Here is a 24,884-nt window from a genome sequence, read left to right on the forward strand (position 1 = left end):
CTTATATAGAACCTGGAAAGATGCCCAGAAAGAGCCCGAGGCATGTAAACCAATGATAATATTTGTATGTTCTCCAAAATAAGACAGTGCCTGTACTGCCTCATCAATAAGACTACAGTGGTGCATCGACGAGGGGCACTAACAATAACAACTTTCTGAAAAAGTAAATTAGAACAGAGGTAGATAAAGAGAGACACTATAATGCAACAATTCCTTTTACAGGAAGACTACTAGTCACTGGAGAAAAAAAAAATGTTGCACTGATGAATACAGAAAATGGGCATTTCCTTGGATAAATTTCTTTTTACATTTCAGAAGGAAGGAAAAGAAAAATCAAGTAAACTGCTGCTTACTCAAGAAAGTCTGTTCTGTCAAGTGTGCAATTACTTTCCTCTAGCAATGATGGAACTGCAAAATAACTATTCAGAAGTGATACTTCTCAGCAGATAGTCCTTCTCTGGTTCAAGCCATGAAGCCGTGATAACTCCATCTGTATTTTAAAAAGGATCATGATGCTTTATGCACTTCGTACTGCCTACATTAAGTAGAAAATATCTGAGGTATATATTTTTTAAAATCACGGCAAATAAGACTGGTGTAAAAATCTACATGAGCACTCTTATCTTGGTTCCAACCAAGACTACATTTAGCAATACATTTAACCAAGCAACAAAAGACTACTTTAAGTTGGAAAAAGAAGTCTCCAGAATAATTTGTAGTATTTTAAATAAAGCAGGGCACACTTGTGCAGAGGTAAGTCTCAAAGAAGCAATGTGCCATAATACATTACGTGCTGTTAGAATAGACAGAAGCTTGCCACCTGGTTTTTGCAAATAAACAGAGGCTGGCTATCTCAAGATCCAATTCCTGAAAAATGATAGGGCATACCTCTCTCTGTGATGAGTGAACACAAAGAGGCAGAATGCAGTTACCCAGTAGCTTCTTCTGCAGATGCTGATCTTCAGCATCATTATCAAAAGTGGGGCAAAACTGGAAGCAGAAGGATCCAATTGCCCTGAAAATGATATAAAGTAGGACACAAGATGCTTCTCAGTTATGTTTGCTGTGAGCAGCCCTAATTGTCAGCACATGATGATAGCAACACTGTCAGTGGCGCCTGGTATCTGTGCCAGCCATGCTGGAAGCCAGACACAAAGGCATGCAGGTACGCCCTCCTTTGTACCACACATCTGATTCTTACTGTTTATTTGATGCGAAGGAGCATATGGCATCTGCCACTGGGGGACTTCAAATCAAACTATACATTTCAAACTTGATCTCCAATAGTAGTCCATCTGTACCCCACTGAATACTCCTGGAGCTTGAAAGGAGACATATCTGAAATGCATGTTTTCCAAAGCTTTGGTTGGTTCGGAGATATCACATTGCATGCGCCACCTGTAACTTTTACAGTCATTGCCACCTGCAGGCATTATCCTTAGTTTTAATCTGCTAGACTTTTGTTCAAATGCAAAGCACAAGGCCTCTACAAAGTGTTTTCGTGGTTGTTTTTTTTTCACATCTGTAACCCAGATGCATCACCTTTATTAATTATAGGCAAAGCTAGTCCTATAAATTAAACAGGACTGCTTTATCTTCATGATGTGAATTTCCCAGGCCATGGTGCATGTCATTAATCATATATGCACCAATTTCTTTCATGGTGGGAGGGGCAGGAGTCTCACACAGCACCCTCAAGACAAGATGGCCTCATATTGACAAACAGAGGAGTGGAGATTATAAATCAAGAGACTTGCAAGCCCAGCACCACCAGTTCTCATGCTTTAATGCTTGAATAAGTTTCAGTGTTCCTACTGCACATCAGCGAGTACAGGAATATATAAAAGTCTAGGTCAAATTTGACATTTTAGTACTAAATGTAGAGAACACAAAAAGTTTCATAGAAAAACGAGGAGGAATTTACTGTGAGCATGACAGCACAGGAACAGGAAGCCCAGAGAGGTTGTGGAGTTTTCTACTCTGCAGATATTCAATACCCATCAAAAGCAGGGGGTTGGACTCGATGATCTCCAGAAGTCACTTCCAACCCCTGCTGTTCTGTATCCTTACAGCTTACTGTGCGTAGCAATGGAGCATGGAAATCACAGGCGCCGGGGGAAATCCCGCCTGGGAGCGCTGAGCCCGGCGGGATCGGCGAGGGGAACGGGGCTCCCCAGCCTTGACACACGGCACGGAGTAAAAACCCGCCACGGAGAGCGGAGATTCACCACAGCGGAGGCTGAGGGAACCGGAGCTGGGCGAAGCGAGCGGGGCTCTCATCCTTTCAGCGGAGTTAATAAGCGCGGCCACCTGCACTCGCTGCCGCCTCACAGCCCCCAGTGCGCAGCGGTACCCGCTCTCCCCTCTCCAGACCTCACCCCGGGCCCCCGCTCGCGCTCTCGGCTGCCGCCGGGCGCCGTGGGCGTGCGCCAGGTGAAGCGCCCGCCCCCGGGCCGTGCCCAGCCCCCTCGGGGCTCCGCTTAGCCCCGCCCCGGACCTTTCCCGGCGACTTCGGCAGGGAGCGGGAGGGGCAGCGCGCGCGGCGGGGCCGTTAAAAGCCTTCCCGCCCGCCCGCGCGTCCAGTCAGCGGGGCCGCCGCGCGGTCGGCGGGCGTTAGCGATGCTGGAGAATGGATCTCTGAGGAACTGCTGCGACCCGGGCGGGAGGGGTCACTTCGGCTCGGCGGAGCGGGAGGCGGCGGCTGGAGGCGCCCCGCGGCCCGCCTGGGTGGTGACGGCTCTCTCCAGCGTGCTGATCTTCACCACCGTGGTGGATATTTTAGGCAACCTGCTGGTCATCGTGTCCGTCTTCAAGAACCGCAAGCTCAGGAACTCAGGTAAGGCAGAAGTGGGAACCCGGAGCCGAGCGGGCGCCCTGCTCTGAGGGGAAGAGCCCGTCTGTGGGGCTCAGAAAGTCCCCTTCTGTCCCTGTGCGGACAGGGATGTGTGCGGGACCTCGGGCGCTCAGTGCGCTGCGGGTCCCTCCGGGCTGTGCTCTGCTCTAGCGAGTGCGGGTCATTGCGAGGCTCTTAATGAGGTACTGCTCGCTCCTTGTGGAGCTGCTGCTGCTGAGGGGATCGATGTCACGTTTTAAACAGTGCTCGGAAGTACGGGGGGAAGAAGGAACTTGCCCGGAGCGCTGAGGTGAGGCGTGTGGGAAGTGGAGCTCCGGCTCCGGACTGCCCGCTGGAGCTCGCCGCGGTCCTTCACGACGTTGTTGTTCTCTGCTCATGTGTCCTCCGACTAAAATAAAGTATTTTCCTTCTTTTTGAGTCATGTCTGTAGTTGTTTTCTTTTTTCCTTTATGTGCTGGGAAGTGGCTTTTTGTGCTTTGTGGAGCTTCTCATCTCTGCTGGCCAGGTTACACCTGCCTCCAACCACAACACTGCCAATCATACCCCTCGGGTTTCTCTTTTCCCCTCCGCCTTTTCTGTCAGATCCACGCACAGGGCTGTGACCCCGAGGTGCCCACAGCTCCCTGAGTAGGCTCTCTGAGGCATTCTGATACCAGGTCCTAGGAAAATGACCAAATGATCTCCTTCTGTGTTGTTTGCCCCGTGTTCTGGGCAGCAAAACCTTGCTTTGAGAGCTGTGAAGCCAGATGCACAACTGTATCATCTTGCATCTGTCCGACCTCATGCCTAACAGCTGCCTTATGAAGGGGAGGAGGAACTGGGTAACTGGGTGCTTGAATTTCCCGGCTTTTTTTGTTTTTTTTTTGTTTGTTTGTTTGTTTGTTTTTGTTTTGTTTTTTTTTTGTTTTTTTTTTGTTTTTTTTTGTTTTTTGTTTGGTTTTTTTTTGTTTTTTTTTTTGTGGATCACAGTTCCTCCAGAATTCTACATGCAGTGTTTCAGCATCTCCTACTACCTGGAACAATGCACTCATTCACCCTTATTCTTAATTAAATAATGTTTAAAGATCACCATTGCAAAGGAACAAGACCTCTCCCAAGGGAAGAAATGGGGAAGGAGCAGCTATATGCACTGGGTTCAGCGTTTTATCTCAAACTGCGTGTTCTGGAGAACTGAATCATTATCGAGAGCAGCAGAGCAGTACCGAGGTGAGGACAGTGATGCCCGGTGCTGAACCGGGAAAGGGAGCACCGCCAGAGCTTCCCTTCCTCCGGTCCGTGCTCGAGGAGGCTGGCGATGGGACTTGGAGCCGGTCCCATAAATCAACTCCCGGCCGAAAGGGGAGCAAGAGGGGAATTTCCTCCAGTCTGCTTCCTTCACTCAATGACAGCAGAGGGAGGAGTTGGATGCTTGGAAGAATAAGCTTCAAGATGCTGATTAAAGTGCTCCATGTTGTCTGAAGGCTGATGAAATAAGACAGTCTTCTTATCTAATTAGAATATAGACTAATTTATTTCCTTTTAGTGTCATCCTTGATGTGATATCACTGACCCTATTTCATTGATTTCTTAATCTTTGATAAGTATCCTGAAGAACAGCAGGGAGTTCCTTCAGTGTAGGCTTCCTAAAGTTAAATACCTTAAAATTGCCAGTCCCTAGCTTTGCCATCAGGGAGGGATGTGTCTTGGGGATAAAGCTGAAAGGAGATAAGTCGATAAATGTTGTCAAAATTTTGTAAGTAGTGAGCAGAGGCAGGGAACAGTGCTGTTGGAGGAATGGTGGAGAGAATGGGGAAGTTGTGGAGGACTGAGGCATTGTTCAGGAGCCCTCAGACAAGGAAAGATGTACCAGTGAGTGGACCTGGGGCTGCTCTTTTCTGAGCTGACTAGAAACATGCCAGTACTGGCAGGATGTGGAGATGTGTGGAAAAAATGGAATGGTGAGGGGAAAAAGACATGATGAATTAGTCTTGTCTCTCTATGACATTGCATATTACAACGTGAAACCAGTAGAAAACCTGTGGGCAGCAGAGAAAAGGTCTAGATGACTGAAAGAAAAAGGAGTGATAGCACTGCGAGTGCTTGATTCTCCCTTGAAGTAGCTAATGAGAGTGATTCTTCAGGAGGGGTGAGAGTAGGGATCTTTCAAATAAGCCACTGGTTTATAAGGAATAAATTAAGCAGCTCTAACCATTTCTATAGTACAAATAGTAATCCTCTATTCAGAGAGCAAACCAAGGCTTTATCATATTTTCAGGACTTACCAATGCTGTTCCGTTGAGTGATTTACAAAGAAATCTGATTATTGCAAATGATTTAATTACACATCACTCTCCTGAAAGCTTGGTCAAAAGCAAATCTATTTTTCATGCTGATATATATATATATGAGGCACAGAGTGGAGTGGAATGAAATGACCCATTAACCTTTAGGTTGGTGAGTGTTATGCTCAGCAGAAGAGAAATAGAGAATGGTTAGGACTGATGTTCTTAGAGTTTGCTCATTCACTCTTAAACAGTGGGAATATTGCCAGCTGTACAATGGAAAGACTGTTTCATGGCACGCAGAATCTTCTTTCCTACATTTAGATTTGTTTTTGGAGGAGGGGGAGAATTTGTGCAGGCTCTTCCAAGTAGTGCATAGTATAATTGGTATGAATCAACACGCTTGTCTTCTTACATAACTGCACCCAGCCTTTTTGTGAGAGGCTGAGCAATTTCTGATCTCTTAAAAGTGACTGAATTTACAGAAATTAATGCTTTTATAATTTCTAATTTTAGAGAGGAAGTAACTTAGTCCAACACACTAGAAAATGAAAGAAAACTTTGCATGTCAGAATGAAATAAATTAGCCTTTCTATTTGACACTGTGTGCTGAATTTTCAAAAGTGACTATTGATTTTGTCTTCATTTAAGTACGCCCAATTGGAGGCAGCTTTTAAAGCACTAAACTTTTGCAGTGCTAAAGTTCATGTATGCTAAATAGTCACTGCTGAGTGGTGAAGCATCCTGAGGGTGTATCCAGTCACTGAAAATCACTAGATGCTTTCAAGAGTTTTGGTACGCTTTTGTGTAGGCATAGCTCTAACCACAACATTATAGCTGGAGTAAGAGCCCAGCGTGATAGAATTCAGAGGGGAGGAAAAGACAAGACGTCTCCTGTGGGAGGGAGATAGAGCAACCCATTTGTATTTCATTGGCCTTAAAACTGTTCAAAATCAGTGGGAAATGAGAACTAGATGCATTAACTCAAATATCATTTCAAATAGTAGTGAAGATTTTGAGACCCTTTTGGTTCAGAAGAAGACCTAATATTAACCTTGGTGTGCTGCCAAAGAATGCATTAGCAGAAAGTGATATTTCTAGTATGTTTTGTCAACCCACTTTAATCTCTTCCTTTACTACTTTCTTTTTTTATATATAACAACTAGCACAGCACAGTAAGATTGATACCCTTTCAAATCAAAACTCATGGTATTTTTCCCACGTGTGAACATAGCTGCACTTGCATGTTAATTAAATTCAACGAGTGAATTTGTGTGTGTGGCTCTAGAGATGGACATGCTACTCATATGCATAGGCACTGGTACAAAGTAAAACATTCCTGCTCATAGATTTGTAATTTTGGAACTCATCTTTCTACTAAATAAAAATATCCAGTAATATAATTAAGTTTTGCACTCTTTTTTTCCTTGCCATTTTCTTTTCTGTAGACTTCACATTTCTATCTGTGATATTGTTTTCCTCATTGTTATATGCTGTTTTCAATTATTCTTTATATCTTTGGATACAGCAGTTCAAGTTCCATGGGACAGAGGACAGCCATCTCCTCAGGTGGAATTTATATCTTCTGATTTTAGAAGACTACAGTGGAGATACCCATTTCTGAGCTTCTTCCTTTGGGCTCCCTTTAGAACTTAAGAAGTAAACATTTTTGGGGTACAATTCAGCCAACTTATTTTTTGACATCTACATTAGTTTGGCATGATTCAGACCACAAAAGTGTTTATTTCTCTCTACTTAAAAAGAGAAATAATCTGGAGGAACAACCTCAGCGTGGACATTAACCTTGTGGTAGGGTGAAATAAACATAAGAATTAAAAGTCATCATGTAATTCTTCTAGTAGCTTGCTCAGTTACGTTTTTAAATTTGTACCTTTTTCCTCACTGCCAGTCCGCCAAAAGTTCCCATTGACCCAAATGAGACTGATACAACTTAAATCTTTCCTGGGTCCTGAAGCCACCTGGAAAAGTTGGCTTTGAATGTCAACACTGATGCTGAAAAGAATATATTTTGATGAGCAAAACATGGGTGCTTACTATTTTTGGTTTCAGATAGGACCCTGCCTAACAGAACTTCTCTACTCCTGACTTCTAGAACTCTGGATCTTAGCCCTGAAACTGTGAGTGTGTGTGGCCAGCAAGCCTTCACGTTCTCTCATATCCAAGACCTTTAGCCTTGAAGCTGCTTGGTACTGAGCAATTCATGGGGACATGATTTCAACATTCACAGAAGTTCATTGAACCCAACACTTTGGACAGCCTGGTCTGGTGGTTGGCAACTCTGCACATACCAGGGGGTTGAAACTAGATGAACATTGTCATCCCTTTCAACCCAGGTCATTCTGTGATTCTCAATATAATAATTCTGTAGTTCAAACTTCTTCTAAAATTTAAGTTTTTGCTTATTTGCTAATTTATAGTGTGTACAGTCATGGTATAAATAACTCTTCTTGGTACAGTAACTCACTAATACAACTCATCTTTTTCTTCTGTATGTTCAGTCCCTGCTGCTCCTTCAGCACCTGTTCTTGTGCCTCATACTATTATAATTCATTCACTTTCCACTCTTTCAGTCCTCAAGAAGAAACAGATCTTGACATTTCCCTGTATACAGGGAAATACAGGGTCTCAACTTTGCATTGTCACAGCACATTATTTCTCTCTTGTGTTCTGTGACCTAATACTTCTGAATCAAAGTTATTCCAATGAAGGATATCTCTGATACAATAGTTTTCTTTCATCTCTGTCCAGGCAATGGTAGTAGCAGACTGTGTGATACCATGGCAAATAGGCTCCCAAAGCTAGATCAGTTTAGAGCAACTTCCCAGGTACAGAAACTCTAGCTTTTATTAAATAATTATGATCAGATTTGTACAGCCTCTTTATAGTAGCTCATATTGAATTTTATTCCATTTTCCTTTACTTGCATCTTTGTTTCTTCTTTCCTACCAAATGTTGCTTCTATAGTTTTTCCTGCAGTTGAGATCTAAAAGTGTAGAGATTTCTTGATCCGTTCTTCCTCTCCGGCTTACTCCCTGCCTTAATTTCAGGTGCCATGTTAGCACCTAGTCTGTGATAGACAGATGGATCTTGCAGAGGTGAACTGGTAGTATTTTATTTTTTGTCATTACTCCCTGACTAATTGTTAAAGTTATGGCAAAGTTCATGCAAAAGTTGCTGATCATGCAATAAAAATGGAACAGCAGTTGTACTGCCATCACAGTAAGGAAGGGGGAAGTGGGTACTAGAGGTGGGACCAGCACATGTGCCAGGGAATCATGGCAAAGCTGCTCATCTGAGTGCAGCTCTTCCCTCCTGGGAAGAGTTGTCTTCCTGAGAGAAGAATGAGGCCACATTCAGCCCCTTAAATATCCCATCTGTAAATTGAAAGAACTACCAGCTATTCTGTGAATATTTGCTTTTATCTCCCTGAAATATCCAGTGTGAACACACCCTCAGAGACAATTAAAAGGACCTCTCTCTGCAGCTGTGTATGCAAATTCCTATGTGTCTTAGCAGCATTCCCTTTATAGCCAGCTCTCTTCTGGACTCTGGATATGCTTTTCTTTCTCAATACTTGCTGATTGCATGAGGCGTGACCTCTGCAGTAAAGCTCTATTCTTGGGTCAACCAGCAGAATCTCTTCAAGGATTCATGATGCTCTTTGATACAATCAGCCAATGAGCTAGAAGATCAAATCTACTCACAGGGAGCCAGCACAGCTCATTTTAAAAGGCTGTAATGTTTTTAGCTACTCTTAGTAGACAGATATTTACCCAGTGGCTTAAAGCATTCTGTTGAGGATATTATAGGAGACTGTTTTCAGCTCACTGTATCAGTGACAACCTATTCTCTGTTTCTAGAAGTAAATCCTACTCCTATTCCAACTCACACTTCATCTGAGTAACAGAATATGTTCAGGTATGCTCCAAATTTTAGCTTCTTATAAATTATCCTTCGCAAGCAAATACTGCTGTTAAATACACTGCCTTGTTCTCAAGAAAACATATGAGAATAACTACATTATGCTGGGCTAATAAAACTAAAACTGTTTTTTTTTTTTTTTTTCCTTAGTGGAAAGAAAGAAAGAAAGATTATGGTAGTGCATTCTGAGCAGTTGCTCTGATCTTTAAATTTCCACCTTGATATGGGCATGAAGTTGATTTCCAGCAAAAGCTGATGAAAGTATGTCTAAATTACCGTGGGTGCAACTTTGTTCTTCTTCTTAACTACTCTTGTAGATCTGATATATTGTTAACAATACTGGTAAACAGTGAGCCTTATCAGTCAGTGTTTTCCTGACCTGAGTACAGATCTTGACATAACAGGAGGTAACATTAGCCTGAACACATTCAATGAACAACGTTCTTGATTGCTAGAATCTATATTACTGGGATTCTCTTTTAATATGTTATTAATTATGTATATATTTGATTATGTTTTTTAATGTACACTGCTTAAATTATGTCTAGAGAAAAAACATTCTTCTCACAAAGTTACTCATTTTATTTGGCCACTGTTCATGGACTTTAACTGAATTTAAATTCAATTTTCAGTATTTAAGCACATATACGAAGACTATACCAATATTGCATCACTTCCACAAACATTATCTTCTTTCCGCCATTTCTGTCACATCTTTCACGTCACATCTGTCATTTGTTTTGTTAGATTGTCAAATTTGCACAATGAGGGCAACAACAGCTGCCAGGAAATATCACATGCAACCACTGGATTTGGCAGTCTGACTAATAAGATAGGGAAAATATCTGCTTAATGCATCAACCTTGTAAATATAATTATGTTAACAAATTACAAGTTCAGAGCTAACATTAAAGGGGAAAATACATCCCTGCAGAAAAGACAGGAACCTATAAAGAATATCCTCATATCTCTAAGGTTTGCTTATACACTGCCTGAAATTCTCAGCATCCTCTTGTACTAAAAGCAATTAATTTTTTCCAATTATCTCAGTATACACAACATTCAATTTGAGTTCAAATAATGAAAAAGACCTTACACCAAATGGCTATCACCTAAGAATATTTTTTATCTAATCAGTCTAGGTATTTTTATTTCCTTCTGCCTCATAGCTTGGACTGTCTTTATTAGAGTAAAAATAATCTACTTTACTGAGTATTAACTGCATAATGAAAAACCTGTGGGTATATAACAGCTCACAGATCCTGGCCCTGGTGACGTTCACCAGCATTACAGTCTTTGGTACTCTTTTTTCCGATATTCTTAGAAGTAGACAATTTTATTCAGTTTTCCACTGACAAGGATTTAACTAATCCTATAAACATTTCTAAACACATGAAGGACAAGAAAGTAATTGGTAGTAACCAGATTGGATTTATAAGAAGCTAATTATGCTTATCCAATCCTGGTAGCCTTCTACAAATACATGATTAGCTTGATGGATCAGGTGAGAACAATAGCTGTTGTCTACCTTGACTTCATTTGGAATTTTGAAACTCTCCCATAACACCCTTCTAAGACTACCTGACAAGGTAGGGCTTAGACAAGTGAACAGTGAGCTAAATTGAAAACTGGTTGAATGACTGAGTCCAGAGGGTTGTGATCAGTTGCACAAAACTCAGCTGCATACAAGACACAAGTGGTGTCCTCCAGGGTTTTTTTGGGATCAACACTGTTTAATATCTTCATTAATGGCCTGGATGATGAGACAGACTATACCCTCAGCAAGTTTACAGTTCAAGGAGATCATCAAAGTAGCATATGGAAAAGGGTTCTGCAGACTGGGTAAGTTGAACCTATCTTTGAATATCTAGATAAGGAGGGAAATTCTGACCCTGCTCAAGCCAATGGGAATTAATTTTCAAAACTCTTTTTGTTAGGATCTGGTGCTTCTTCCTGCTTTCTATGCAGCTGTCTCAACACTGTTCCCTGCCTCCCAGGTAAACTTTGTTGGCCCAAATTCTCTGTTTGGCTCAGACCATTATGTCTAGTCAGAGATTGTCCAGATTCTGCTGCCATATGGAATATGAAGACAGAATCTTAGTCAAAACAAAGAAACAATCTAATCTGACCAAGGAACTCTCTCTCTTTGTTAGTGACCATCTTTTTTCTACCTACTTGTTTAAACGCCCCCTGTTATATAGTGGTTCAAGTAGAATCCTCATCCATGTGCAAAATCAACACAGTCTTCCCCCTATTCCCTTGCAAAAAAAGTAAATCTGCTGTATATCTCTGCCTTATTGGAACAAGTTGCCCGCAAGAGCCTGTTGAGTACCCAGTTGAAAATAGTCAAAATCCAACTGGACAGAGCTCTGAACAACATGCTGTTACTGACCCTTCTTTGGGGTGACTTGGACTAGATAATCTCCAGATATCTCTTCCAACTTCAATGATCCCATTGTTATATTCCCATGTCTACCACCCTTCATTTAACTTGCTCACCAAATCACAATTCAGCCTGAAGTGAGCTTTTTCCAGTCTTTTTGCAAGACTTACTGGTTCAGAGGGAAGAGCTAAATTTAGGAAATCATCATGACATATTTTGTTTAGATTAAGTTGAAACACAGACCAGACAATGCCTTGGCAGAGCATACATGATCACTTTCTTTGAAACACTTTATTTATTCATCTATTTAAATATTGTTTACAAACCTATGAGTATCATTATAAGATGAATCATGCAAGTGTACTTTACTTTAAGACCTCGTTTCTAAAAGAAGCAGATGGCACAGACTGACAACAGCTTCTGAAGACATTCAACTCCATATGCATGTGCAGTGATGAGGCCTTCTAAAAGCTAAGAACAAAAAGGGTAAGACTTTTCCTGACTGAAAGATTCATAATGGCTGTGCTCACCAAGTTGTCATCTACTTACTTCTTCCACAAAATAGGAAACAGGAAGGAAAAAACAGAGATTTAAAAATAAAAAATAAAAAAGGAAAAAAAGACTATTAGGAAGGAATCCAGAGAATGTTACAAGCATTGGCAGCTTTTCAACCTGCACAATCTCAATATTGATGTTCCTAGGTGCTGTATTTACTGCATTGTATCAGGTACCATTTTAAATAACTGCAAGACTGTCTTTGGATCCCCAATATGTCTGGGAGGGATCCCTTACTGTATGGAGCAGCAAAACTGGTTTATATGTACATGTTTCACTGCTGCTCTTACTGGTTGTACATCTCCCACATGCTGAAAATCCTTCACTGGAAGTCCTGCAGAACAGTTTAACTCATGATGTCTTTATTTCCACAAGGAGAAATCCCAACATTTTTACTGATTAAAATGCCTTGTTCTGTTTAAAGGATTTACAAGACTTAACTAAAAAATGCACCTTATCATGGCTAACTAAATCTTGACTAAGTAGAGCTGCATATCTCCCTTAGTCAGCAATAATCTCTATTTTATTCATTTGAAATATCTGATGAATTGTCTAAGCAACTGTGACATTTTCAAATTATTTTAATTATATTTCAGATTAGTATTTTTATAGTTTTTTTTCTTTTAAATTTAATTAATTCCCTAATGAATATTAGCCAAAACCATCAATCAGCTAGACAAAACTAAATGTTTTGGTTTTTTTTTTTCACATTACCTATACATGCATAATTCAAATTTCCGTCCTCCTTTTTAAAAGAAAGTAGAAGTTATCCTAAGAACTTGAGCAATTTTTGTTGCTTTAAGGGAGAGAGAAAAAAACATTTTTATGTTTACATGAATTTGATACAAATTCAGGCTAACAACAGTAGCAAAGCAGTTATTATGTGTTTACTGAGCCTAAGAGTTTTTGGGAAGGTAACAGAAGATGAAGCAGCCTTTCATAGAATTGTAGAATGGATTGAGTCGGAAGGGACCTTAAAGACCATTCCTGCTGAGGGTAGAGACACCTCCCACTATCTCAGGATGCCCAGGGCCCCATCCAACCTGGCTTTGAATGCCACCAAGGATAAGGCCTCCACAACTTCTCTGGCAATACGTTCCAGTGCCTCCCAAGCTCATACAACACCTGCCAGAACAGAATTAAGTTTTGTCCAGAGTTTTCAGTAGTGCAATTCCCTTTCTTTGTTTCCATACACCAGCCCTTTATAGTTAATCTGAATAAAATTTTAATTTTAAGGGTTGTATTTTTTTTTTTAACAAAGTAACAGTCTACAAAATGCTACATATTTTGCTTTTTGTATATGGAATGCAATAGAGTGTTGAGAGACTGAAAAAAAAAGAAGTATGTTATTAGCAAAAAGGTTATCTAGCAATTTACAGGATCCAACTAGATTGCACCCATACTGTCCAACAACTTTTCATATTGGCCCCTTTTTCAGCGGCAAATGAGTTTTTATATTTGCAGCTTTTCCTATAGGTTTCCTATTCTCCCTCACTTGAAGCAATCAACAGTTGTGATTACTTCAAGTGAGAAAAATTAAGCTGATGCTGTGTACTGATAGATACAGGAAACACAACTCCTTTAAAGTACTAGTGAAAAAACAACAGTATTTTGTTGTTATTCAGTGATTGTATTCAGCAATTGGAGGTTTTTAAGCTAATTCATCAGCCCACAGCACTCAGAATAAGTCTGTCCTCTGTCTGAAAACCTATGGTCACCCTTGGCAATTCTCTTGGTAACTATGGGGGCCTTTCCCTTTCTCTGACCACCCCGAAGACAATATCTTTCAGTGTAAGGGCAGTGGTGTAACAGAACTTCACCACTATGCTTGCTGCATAGCACTATGCTTGCATCAATTGTGGGTAGATAGAAATGCAGAAGAAGGTTATTCACCCTTCAGACCTTCTGTATGGGAAATGCAAAGTCCCGGCCTGAACCTCTGATTGATCACCTGAGGCGAGCCATGAGTCAGCCAGAGGAGCACAGGTGAAGGCAATTCTCCTGTGCTGCTGCAAGGTGTGGAGCCAGGCTCTACCTCTCCTAGACCTATTTAAGAGCTGGCTACGAGTGGGGAAGGATCTCTTGTGGAGATGTGCTCCGCTGGAGTTTTGTAAGTGAGCCCAGGATAGGGGTAAGCTTTCTATTTATTCTCCTTTTGTTATCATAATCTGCTTTGCCCAACTCTCTTGTTTATTTCATAATTATAACATCTTAATATTCATTGATTATACACCTTCTGTCAACAGAAATGGTCTGGTTGTCCAGAGCAGTGGCTGGTAAGAATCTGAATGAAGGCGGTGTACCATACCACCTCAGATCAGTACAGTACAGGAGATGTAGAGGAAGTTTTGCTTCTATCTAGTCTCACTGAAACTTAAAGACCTCTTCATAAAAACAGTTTTATTGGTACAGACCAAGGATGTAGGTAGCCTCATATTTTTTCTTTACCTGTAGATTTACTGACACTCATGGGGAAAAAAAAAATGAAAACAGAACAAGCACATATATCTCCTGTGTTCTCTCTTTTTTGCTTTCAGCTCAGAGCGTTTACTGAATCTCATGCGTCATCTTTTTAGTGAATTTCCACTTCAACTATTTTCTCAGTCATTCATTTAAGGCAGGTAAACCTTTTTGCATATCCTCCTTGAATAAGACGTTCTACAGGTTTATTGCCTGTTGCAGCAACCACCACTTTTGTCTGATTTGAATCCCATTGTCTTTGCTTAATAACTCTAGCTCGTCTATTGCCCCATCCCTCAATACCAGCCCCCCAAATTGTGTCATTTTGGAGCAGAGTGCTGGACAGGCTCTCACTTTTTTGCAAGGTATGCCTTACAGAGATGGCATTGTCCAGTACAGAATAGTAAGGCCCATGAACCTTGCATTTTCTTCCAAAGTAGTTTTCTGGGGAGATCCTCTGCATCTGTTTATCTTAATTTCAGATCTTTTAAATCAAAATATTTTGTTATTTTAAGACAGACTTATGAGGAGCACTTTGCAATGTAAGTGATAACCTGCGCGTTCTGTTTCAGGGTGAAATTCTTGACCACAACCTAGAGACACACATGAGCTTAGACACACAGAGAAACCCAAGAAGACCAGAAGGGCCGGTGAGTAGGGCGTTCTGCTGGGACTATGAGAGACATAGGCTCAAATCCTTTTACAGATAAAAGGTCTTCTACCATGTCACTGCCCCAACTACTAGGCAACAGCAGATTCTCTGGAAAAGACAGTCATGCATCTTCAACTTCCCCTTTTTTCTTGGAAAAACTCATTGTACCAGGAAAGTTCATTAAGTCTCAGAAATTATCAGAAACTCTAAAAATACTTATAAGCCCATAAATATGCTATCTAAGTAGCACCAGACTTTACTTTGGAAGAAGGAGCCACTTGCTTTTGCCTTCTGCAGTTAGACGGTGCGATTTATTGTCTCTCGTTTGGCAAGTGCACTAGGTGGCAATAGAGAGTCACCATCGTCTGTGTTCAGCATGAATACTTTCACCAGAGGAAACCACAGTTTAGCTCCATTATAAATCTAGAGGTAACAAATCTGAAGGCTTTACAAAGTTCTTAACAACACAGCATTAAAAACGTTTTTTGAACCTGGGATTCATGACAACAAACTTAAAACAGATACCAACTATTCCATGTTTAACAAAACAAAAAAACCTGAAGCTTTGCTCACTAAGGTATACGTATATCAAGCTGCCAAGCACACCAAAGTCACAATCTCAAAAACGTATTAAAAAAACAGCCCTTTTCAGCAACACTATCTTGAATGGATGTCCGGGGGAAGTTCTTTAGTTTGAGAGTGGTGAGGTGCTGGAACAGGCTGATTGGAGAGGTTGTGGATGAGGCCCTGGGCCACCTGGTTTAGTACCAGATCTGGAGGTTGGCGGCCCTGCCTGTAGTAGAAGGGATGGAACTTGACACCTGAGACCCACAGCCTAAAATTCATCTCCTAAAAATGTAGCTTCCAGCTTCAACTCTTTGTTATAGGCCAGAAGACCAGGATCTGTCCCAGTCCAGCATTCTGCTAGCCACTAAGCTACAGTCTCAAGCTCCCTTTTACATTCTGAGCTTCTAGTCCTGTGAATCCTGTACTTTGCATTGGAGTTTAAGAAAGGGATGTACAAAGCATTCTCCACTAAAATATCTCAAAGTGAGGATTTGTATCATTTTTTTCTTAAAATGAAGTATGTTTCTCCTCCTCTTCTGCGTAATTTCATGGTGCTTTCATCCAGAAAACGGATGAATAGGGTTTAAGCCCTCTTTAGTCTGTACTCCAGACTTTGAAAACTGACAGGAACTGAGACTTCTGATTTTCAAGGGTGTCTAGGCCTGAATTTCTTCTGAACAGAAAGCTCTCTCAAAGCCAATAGAGAGCTTCACAAGAAAAGGATAACTCCTACAGTAAATATTCCCTTTATGCTCTGTGTATAGTACTTCCAGTGACAGTAGATAACTTCCTTTAAACCTAGCACAGAATAACTCAAATTCACCAAACTCACCAAATATTTTGTACAATTTCATAGAACATACATTCCTAAAAAGAAATAATCTGAATGTTTAATAGGCCAAAGATTCAGCATCAATTCATCATTTACAGTACTTTTTTTCCTCAGCGTCTCCAAATACATCCTTTCTGTCCCTTTCCATTACATCTGTCTTCTATATATCCCAGAAGTGTCTGAAACAAAACAGCAAAGGAGTTTGTCACTGCTTTTAAACAGCTATATTCAATGAAAACCAAAATCCATCTGGCACTCTCTTGGAGCATTATGTGAAACCTGTTAGTAACACATTGCTGAACATTAGATTACATTAGTATGTTTTATCAAAGAATACCCGAGGTTCTTGCTTGTAGAGTCAAAGGGAATCCAAATGCAAAAGACTTAATTCTGTGCTTCACCTGCTACTAGAGTCTGCTTCTGCTGGCTTCATTCCCACTGACACTGAGTGGATTTACATCCAAATTGGGCTGCCAGGACATGTTCAGTTCAGTGGATGAAGATCTGTCAGGATGGCTGGGCCCAAAGGGTAGTTGTCAGTGGCTTTCAATTGGGTGCTGTTCACCCGTGGAGTTCCCCAGGTCTCAAGTTTTGTTTTACATTTTTTTGTCAGTGGTATGGATGAGGGGAATGAAGTGCGCCCTTGTTAAGCTTGTGGATGATACTTCATTACTCGAGAGTGTTGATCTGCTTGAGGGTAGGAAGATTTTGGAGAGGGATATGTATAAGCTGTAGCCATGGGCTGTATCCAGTTGTGTAGTATTCAACAAGGCTAAATGTCAGGTGCTGCACTTGCATCACAACCACACTGTGCAGAATGATAGGCTCAGGGCAGAGTGGCTGGAAAGTTGCCTGGCAGAACAGGACCTCATGCTGTTCAGATGGATGAACGTAAGCCAGCATTGTGCCCAGGTGGCTAAAGAGGCCAATAGCAGTCTGGTCTGCATCAGAAATAGTGTGGCCAAAAGGACAGGATTGCATACTATACTCACAAGACTGCACTTCAAGTGCTGTGATGAGTTTTGGTCCCCTCACTACAGAAAGAATTGGAATCGCTGAAACGCATTCAGAGAAGAGTGATGTAGCTGGTAAGGGAACTAGAAAACAAAAGTTATAAGGAGCAGCTGAGGGAAGCACGATTGTTTAGGATGGAGAAGAGAAGGCTGAGGGGATGCCTCATTGCTCCCTGCCTGAACCTACCTGAAGGAGGTTGCAGTGAAGAGGGAGGTTGCAGTGAAGAGGGTGGTGGTCTCTTCTCTCAGGTGACAATTATAGGATGCAAGGAAATGGTCTCAAGTTGTGCTAGGAGGGTTTAGACTGGATATTTAGAAAAACTTCTTAATGGAAAGGGTGATAAGGTATTGGAACAGGTTTCCCAGGAAGGTGGGTATTCCCTGGAAACTTTAAGAGATATGGATGTGGAACTAAGGGGCATAGTTTAGTGATGGGACTTGCTAGGGCAGGCTCATTGTTGGACTTGAACTTGAATGTCTTTTCTAACTCGAATTATTCTATGATTCCATGATTTATTTCTTCCTAATGGATTGTGAGAAAAAAACAGAGTGGACACAGGTGCTTTTAATCAGATTAAAAGGATCTCTATTTAAACCAACAGTGAAAAACTGCAGGAGCTTAAATACTTAAGTAATAATAATAATCAAAGAATCGTGAAGTAAAGGAAAAAAAAAAAAAAAGACAGTGAGGAATGTGAGACATCCACATGCTGTTAACATACTCCAGTTTTATTTGCTTGGCACTGATCATGTGATTCTCCCACTTCTGTGGTTTCTTATGTCCCAGATCAGCACCTGGAAGTCCAAGGTTATTACATAGCTGCAGTATCCCATGAACAACAGAGAATGAAATCGTGGTGCACAGTTAACACTCAATTCCACTTCCATTTTTCTACAGCTGGGAGAAGCATCAGCCTTTCTCCAGGAGCAGGTAATACCTCCCTGCCTGCTCTTTGAGCCGGATAAGCTGGGACACTCTGGAAATAGAAACAAAAACCTATGCAATCCTAAATTCTGGCTACCTACCTGGTACCAGTTCTTCAGTCTCCCCACAGTCGTGTTTTACTTTCCACATTAAAAAGCAAACTTTGGTAGGACTTGTCTCCTATTTTTCTGCCCTCAACCCAACCCTGAAACGAGCTGAAAGAAGTATAGAAATTACAACTCTCTGGGAAATTCTGATTGGTCAGAAAAAGGTAGGTATCACTGGCAGCATCGAGAACCAGCAATCAAGGCCAGAACATCCATTTAAAAGCCACAATCTGGACATTCAGCAGAAGTTTTGACTATCTCATTTATACAATCCTTCCAGAAAATGTGCCAAAATAAATGGATTTTCTGTTAGGATTATCAGCTAAAGATATAGCAAAGACCCACATTTAACAAAAAAGCTCCAGGTGTGGTAACAGCTACACAGTTCCATCACAGTAGTCATCTGTTTTGCAAAAATCCTGAACTCTGAATGGGAAAACTTATACCTCACACTTTAATTCAGCACTCTGAATGGTGTTTAGAAGAATCTGTGGCTTATGATTGGCCTGAGCAGTTTGGTCCTTAGTTTTAGTCTCAGAGCTATTCTCATAAATTTGTGAGTGGAGACATAGACTCATGAAGTCATTTTTATACCAGTTTATTCTTAGTTGAGTATGTTTCTGTTTTATCTGATCCAGACCTTGAAACTCCTCCTCTGGAGCTCAGAAATGGTTTAGACTTGGACCTAAAAAGATGCACTACAGAAGTTCCACGCAAGAAAGTTGCGTAGTTTTTATTACAAATCACTAATTGTGAACAAGTGGAGTTTGAGAAGGGATTATTTTCAGTATTTCACATTCTTATTAATAAGAGCTTTTTATTTATTATATCTCTAATGGTCTGGTTAATGGATCCTTTAAATCTATGGCAATTCTCCCATTTACTTCATTGTTCATTAAAAAGGCCTAACTGGCAGATAAATTACACAAACATAATTTAAATAAAGGGAATAACATTAACATAAAAATTATATTTGATTTCTATTTCTGGTAGTCAGAAACAAAAATCTTAAGTTGTCAGATTTCATACTGAGCTTAATATTAGGATTTTTATCAGGAAGGGGTGACTTCACAGCTGAGGAGGGATGTCGCATGCATATCACTTGCAGAAATATCACTTGCAGAAATTTGAAGCTGTGATTGAGACAGTAAAACATACTTACCCCCTTTAATGTGTTACAATAATGAACTAAAGGGTTAGACTCACCTTGAGTATTTTGTGACCATTTTAAAAATCGGAGGAAATAAAAGTGCTGTATGTGCTTTTATGTTTAATGTTTATATGTAAGTAACTTACAGAATGAATTAAACCACACATCCCTGAATTGATACCTTTGACTAGATGGCTGTCTAGAAACTGAGCACAGAATCTGTTTTCATATGTCTATCACAAAAAAAAAGCCATCTGAAGCCTTCCTGAACTTTATTTTTAAGGTTATTTTGAATACAGAGTAAGTGTCTGGCAGAGGAACGAACTATTTTTCTATGCAGTCATCACTATTAGCTATGCATTTTTGCCAGAGATGAGCAAGAGCCTGCATGCTGCTCTCACAAAAATCAACATGGCCACCTGGAACATAGCTTGTCTTTCATGTCACTGTTGCCACTGCTGAAATGCACCACCCACCACTTCACTGTGCTCACATCCACTGTTTGGGTCTCCAGAAATGTTCAGCATGCATCAATGAATGTCAATGGGTGCCTTTTTTTCCACGGGGAAAATTCAATTAAACACCTTTACTTCTTATGTACTTCCACGTCAGATGCCATTTTGTCAGATTGCTCCTCTGCTGCAATGTGTTGAATGGCAACAAAATGTAATGGAATGTTGGTGGGAAGGGTCAGCCTCTACTGCCATACCACCAACATCCACCTCTGACATTGTGAGCCAATGTAATGAAATAGGTAGCATTACTTTCAGAGCACTCCTTGTGTGTTCCACATGAAGACAAAATGAAGTAAGAAATCTGCAAGGGTAATTCTAAATTTTCCATAGAGGTCTGAACATGAAACTGGAAGGATAGAAGAAATATCCATAGTCATTAATTCTTGGTATTTCAAAAAATCTGCCACGAGGTTATTCGCTATTCATTCACCATCTGCCATGCCTGTCTTTTCTGCTTATATTGTTGCTAAACTGTTTCCTAGTTTGACAGGAGCAGAGAAAGAGGCATTGTGGCATTTGTACACCCTGATGAACAGAACATCAGTGGATTATTCAATTAGGGTATTTAGAAATTAAAGAGGATTACAAACCATCCAGACAGATTAGCTATCAAAATTTAAAACAGTACAGATATGTAACTTTTCGAGTCCTTGGCAAGATGTTTGATGTCTGGTAGGTATTTTCTGTAACTGAGTGGTCTTTCCATTCCAGTGAGCAAATGTGCTTCTTACAAATGAATATAATCTTCAATCTCATGAAATTGAAATCTACTGGCTTATCTATTGGGTAAATTATCAAGACAATCATTACAACTAGAGGAGCTTTCTGTGGTTTCTGTTTTGTCAGATAGCCCAAAGTTTCCCCTTTGATTACTCTGTGAATGTTGTTAAGGTCATTCAAAATGCTGTTTCTTAGTTGTATCAAGGAACACCTACTTTCTCAAAGCACTTAAAAAGCATCTAAGAACTTTGATTTTCTGAAATTTTGATTGCATACTTTTTTATGAATTAGAGGAGTTTCTTTCTATTTTTTGTAGGTTATTAAATTGCAGTCATATAATATTAAACTTCATTCTACAGTCAGCCACATAAAAGACAAAAACTTTGGATCTTACTTTGTGGCACACAGTGATAACACCCAAACCTTTAAACAGCCATAACAGTAAAAACTGCTTGAGGCCTTTAGAGATAATGTACTGTCTTTCTTCTACATCGTGAAATGGTATGTTATCTTTTTGACAGATTCATTGCTAACTGTCCTTATTCAATACAGGTGAAATTTTCAAGAATTCATAAACTACATATGCAGTTTTGATATTCACTTGCCAAATATACCTTCCAGTAAATTTCCAAAAATGATTGAAGGAGCTCAGTGCTCAGTTGATTTTAACCAAATAATTACATTTTAAGTATAAGCTGATGCTAGGAGGCCCAAGAGACTGGATTTTGGCACACATCCTCATGAAAACATAAATGTTTTCTAACTTTCTCCTAAATATGAGGAAAAATGATTAGAGAAATTCTTGTTGTGGTGTAAACACATTCTGATAAAGATGCTCTTCTTCCTTTTTCAGTCTTCTCTTTTATCACAGTTTACCTAGAAGAGACCTTCAAAGTTCCTTCATTCTTCCTGTGCTCCAACCAGCACCAGTAGACCAGTACTGACAAATGTTTATTTACTTTTTTCTTACTATCTCCAACGTCAGGCACAAAGCAAGATGTTCAGCACCTCCTTCCTCATGCCATTAACATCTTTATATCTAGTCTGAAGCTTTCCTGTTGTAACTAAAGCTTTTTTGTGTTCAACACAAACCTGGGAAAGGATTATATCCTTCCTGACCCATTTACCTGAAGATTGTTACCAACTACCCTCCAATCTTCTCCCTAATTTATTTATTCTTTTTTCACAGATCATAAAGCTAATAAATATTCTTTAGGATAGCTCTAATCGGGGTTTACCAAGTCAGCTATCCATAGCTGTGAAAATACTTGTGTAAATTACATAAAGTGTACATAAAGAGTGAAAGAAAGGATGCTAAACTTATTACAAGAAAACATCCAAAATAAGTTGTCCACCTGTTCTTGAGATGAGCCAAGTTTCTGTGGCTATGCATTTGTAATTCTATTCAATGTTAAGTTCCCTAGCTGGTGTGAGCAAATTCTGATGCTCATGGCCTTTTCTTAAAATAGATGAAAGAATTCCCCATTCCTTTGTTCTAATTAAGAAAGGTAGACTTGCCGGAGCAGGTGGAGAAAACAGTGTACAAGTGAAATTCTGCAATTTTTTAAAAAGTAGTCCTACAAGATTCTACGTTTTCTGTCCCCCAACTAATGGCATCCCTATTCATAGCAGTATTTCTGTGTTTAAAATTAAATGTTTTGAGAACTACTTTGCTAGATGAGGATAAAAAATCTCAGAATTTTTAAGATGAATCAGCTAAGTGTTCTTTTCAAAAAATAGTTATACCCACACAATTTTAACAGGTGTTATGTCTTTTGCGCTTCAGTGCAACCAAGAATCTAAAGTTCATAACTCTCTTGGCAAGTCTCTACAGAATTATTTCATAAAAATCAGGGGAGCCACTACTTGTCATTGTAAGGCTCTCATTTTTCATGAATATCACAGAATCACAGAATTGTAGGGGTTGGAAGGGACCTCCAGAGATCATCGAGTCCAACCCCTCTGCCAAAGCAGGTTCCCTACACCAGGTCACACAGGTAATAGTTTATAGTAATATAGTTAACAGTAATATAGTAATAGTTTATAGTAATATAGTTTAATACATCACAGTTTTATTATAGTTTTCTTATGTACAACATTTTGAAATGTCATCGTTTAAAGACAGCACATTTTGAGCATATCACTAAAATTTCTTTGAACATAATCAGAACAAAAGGCCTAGAGGCTTCTTCCATACATGTAAATGCTTTCTTTCTCTTGCAATTGCACCTTTTTACTATGTGCAGATAATTAAATATACCTTTTGACAGAAAGTAGTGAAGGCAGTTCACTCTTTCTTAGTCAGTGCAGTGACAAAATAACTGCAGTACAGCTATTCATGCAGAAAATTTCTGTTAGTCAATTGTGTATCCATTCAGATTACGTATAAAACAGCACATCCTTCTAATTCCAGTAGACATTGTTTTTATATGTCCTTCCCCTTGATAAATTTCAAGCCAGTTAATATTCTACTCATAGATTAGAGTGACGTAATAGCCTGCCTACCTAGTGCAATTTAGACTTTTTTCTTTCCTTTTATTCTTGTTCTCCAGCTGTGGAGCTAGCTATACTGAAACAACTCAACACAAGCTTATGTAATGTCTTGCTATGGTTATTAAAGTACAAAATGGAAAGGAGGGTATAATACATTCACCAGCAATTTGAAACATCATGTTGCTGCAGCTATTTCTATGGTGGCCTCAGCTGAATGATAGAATTATTTACCCTACAGACCCTAACGATATTATATACCTGCTGCTTGCCAACATCACCAATACTTTAATGTTGCAGATATCCAAAGTAAGATGGTTCATTTTCTTCATGTTCACAACTATGCTTGCTTTCAGACTTATGTCTATATGTCTCTCTTTTTCCTCAGGTAATGCATTTGTGGTGAGCCTGGCTTTGGCTGATCTTGTGGTGGCCTTGTATCCATACCCACTGGTGCTCTTAGCTATTTTCCACAATGGATGGACTTTGGGTGAAATGCACTGTAAAGTCAGTGGCTTTGTGATGGGACTAAGTGTAATAGGCTCTATTTTCAACATCACTGCAATTGCAATTAATCGATATTGCTATATATGTCATAGCTTTGCCTATGACAAAGTGTATAGCTGTTGGAACACAATGCTCTATGTCTCCTTAATCTGGGTATTAACAGTAATTGCAACTGTGCCCAATTTTTTTGTCGGCTCCTTGAAGTATGATCCACGCATCTATTCATGCACATTTGTTCAGACTGCAAGCTCCTACTATACAATTGCAGTTGTGGTAATTCATTTCATTGTCCCTATCACTGTCGTGAGCTTCTGCTACCTTCGAATTTGGGTCTTAGTGCTTCAAGTTAGAAGACGAGTCAAGTCAGAAACAAAGCCAAGACTGAAACCAAGTGACTTCAGAAACTTTCTTACCATGTTTGTGGTTTTTGTGATTTTTGCCTTTTGCTGGGCGCCTCTAAACTTCATAGGACTGGCTGTAGCCATCAATCCTTCAGAAATGGCACCAAAAGTTCCTGAATGGTTATTCATTGTAAGCTACTTCATGGCCTATTTCAACAGCTGCCTTAATGCAATAATATATGGACTTCTTAACCAGAATTTTCGGAATGAATACAAACGTATTTTAATGTCACTGTGGATGCCAAGGCTTTTCTTCCAGGACACATCCAAAGGAGGAACTGATGGACAGAAAAGCAAGCCCTCTCCTGCTTTAAACAACAATGACCAAATAAAAACTGATACCTTGTAAAGGGGTGATGGTTAATGCAAAAGTTTGTTACAGAAAACTCCAATGATAGAGCTGCAATGTTCTAGTCATTCTTGCTGACTCTGGGGGACCTTCCGCTTGAATGGTACTTTGTGACTGGAATACTGTCTTCTTGGTAAAGCACACTGCTCATAATTCATAATTTATACAAGATATCAATTGAAAATACATTTCAAAATTTAA

At 40.0% G+C, this 24,884-nt stretch overlaps 1 protein-coding gene across 1 annotated transcript; it reads left to right on the forward strand.

Moving 5' to 3' along the window:
• The first annotated feature begins 2,619 nt into the window (after window positions 1-2,619).
• MTNR1B (melatonin receptor 1B) lies at window positions 2,620-24,683 on the forward strand. Its single transcript, XM_042862563.1, has 2 exons — window positions 2,620-2,836; window positions 23,815-24,683. Exons 1-2 carry the CDS (start codon window positions 2,620-2,622, stop codon window positions 24,681-24,683), a joined length of 1,086 nt encoding a protein of 361 aa, XP_042718497.1.
• The last annotated feature ends 201 nt before the right edge of the window (window positions 24,684-24,884 follow it).

The sequence above is a fragment of the Lagopus leucura genome, unplaced genomic scaffold, assembly GCF_019238085.1.
Source record: "Lagopus leucura isolate 7727_CA_CO unplaced genomic scaffold, USGS_WTPT01 Super-Scaffold_702, whole genome shotgun sequence".
Taxonomy (NCBI): Eukaryota; Metazoa; Chordata; class Aves; order Galliformes; family Phasianidae; genus Lagopus; species Lagopus leucura.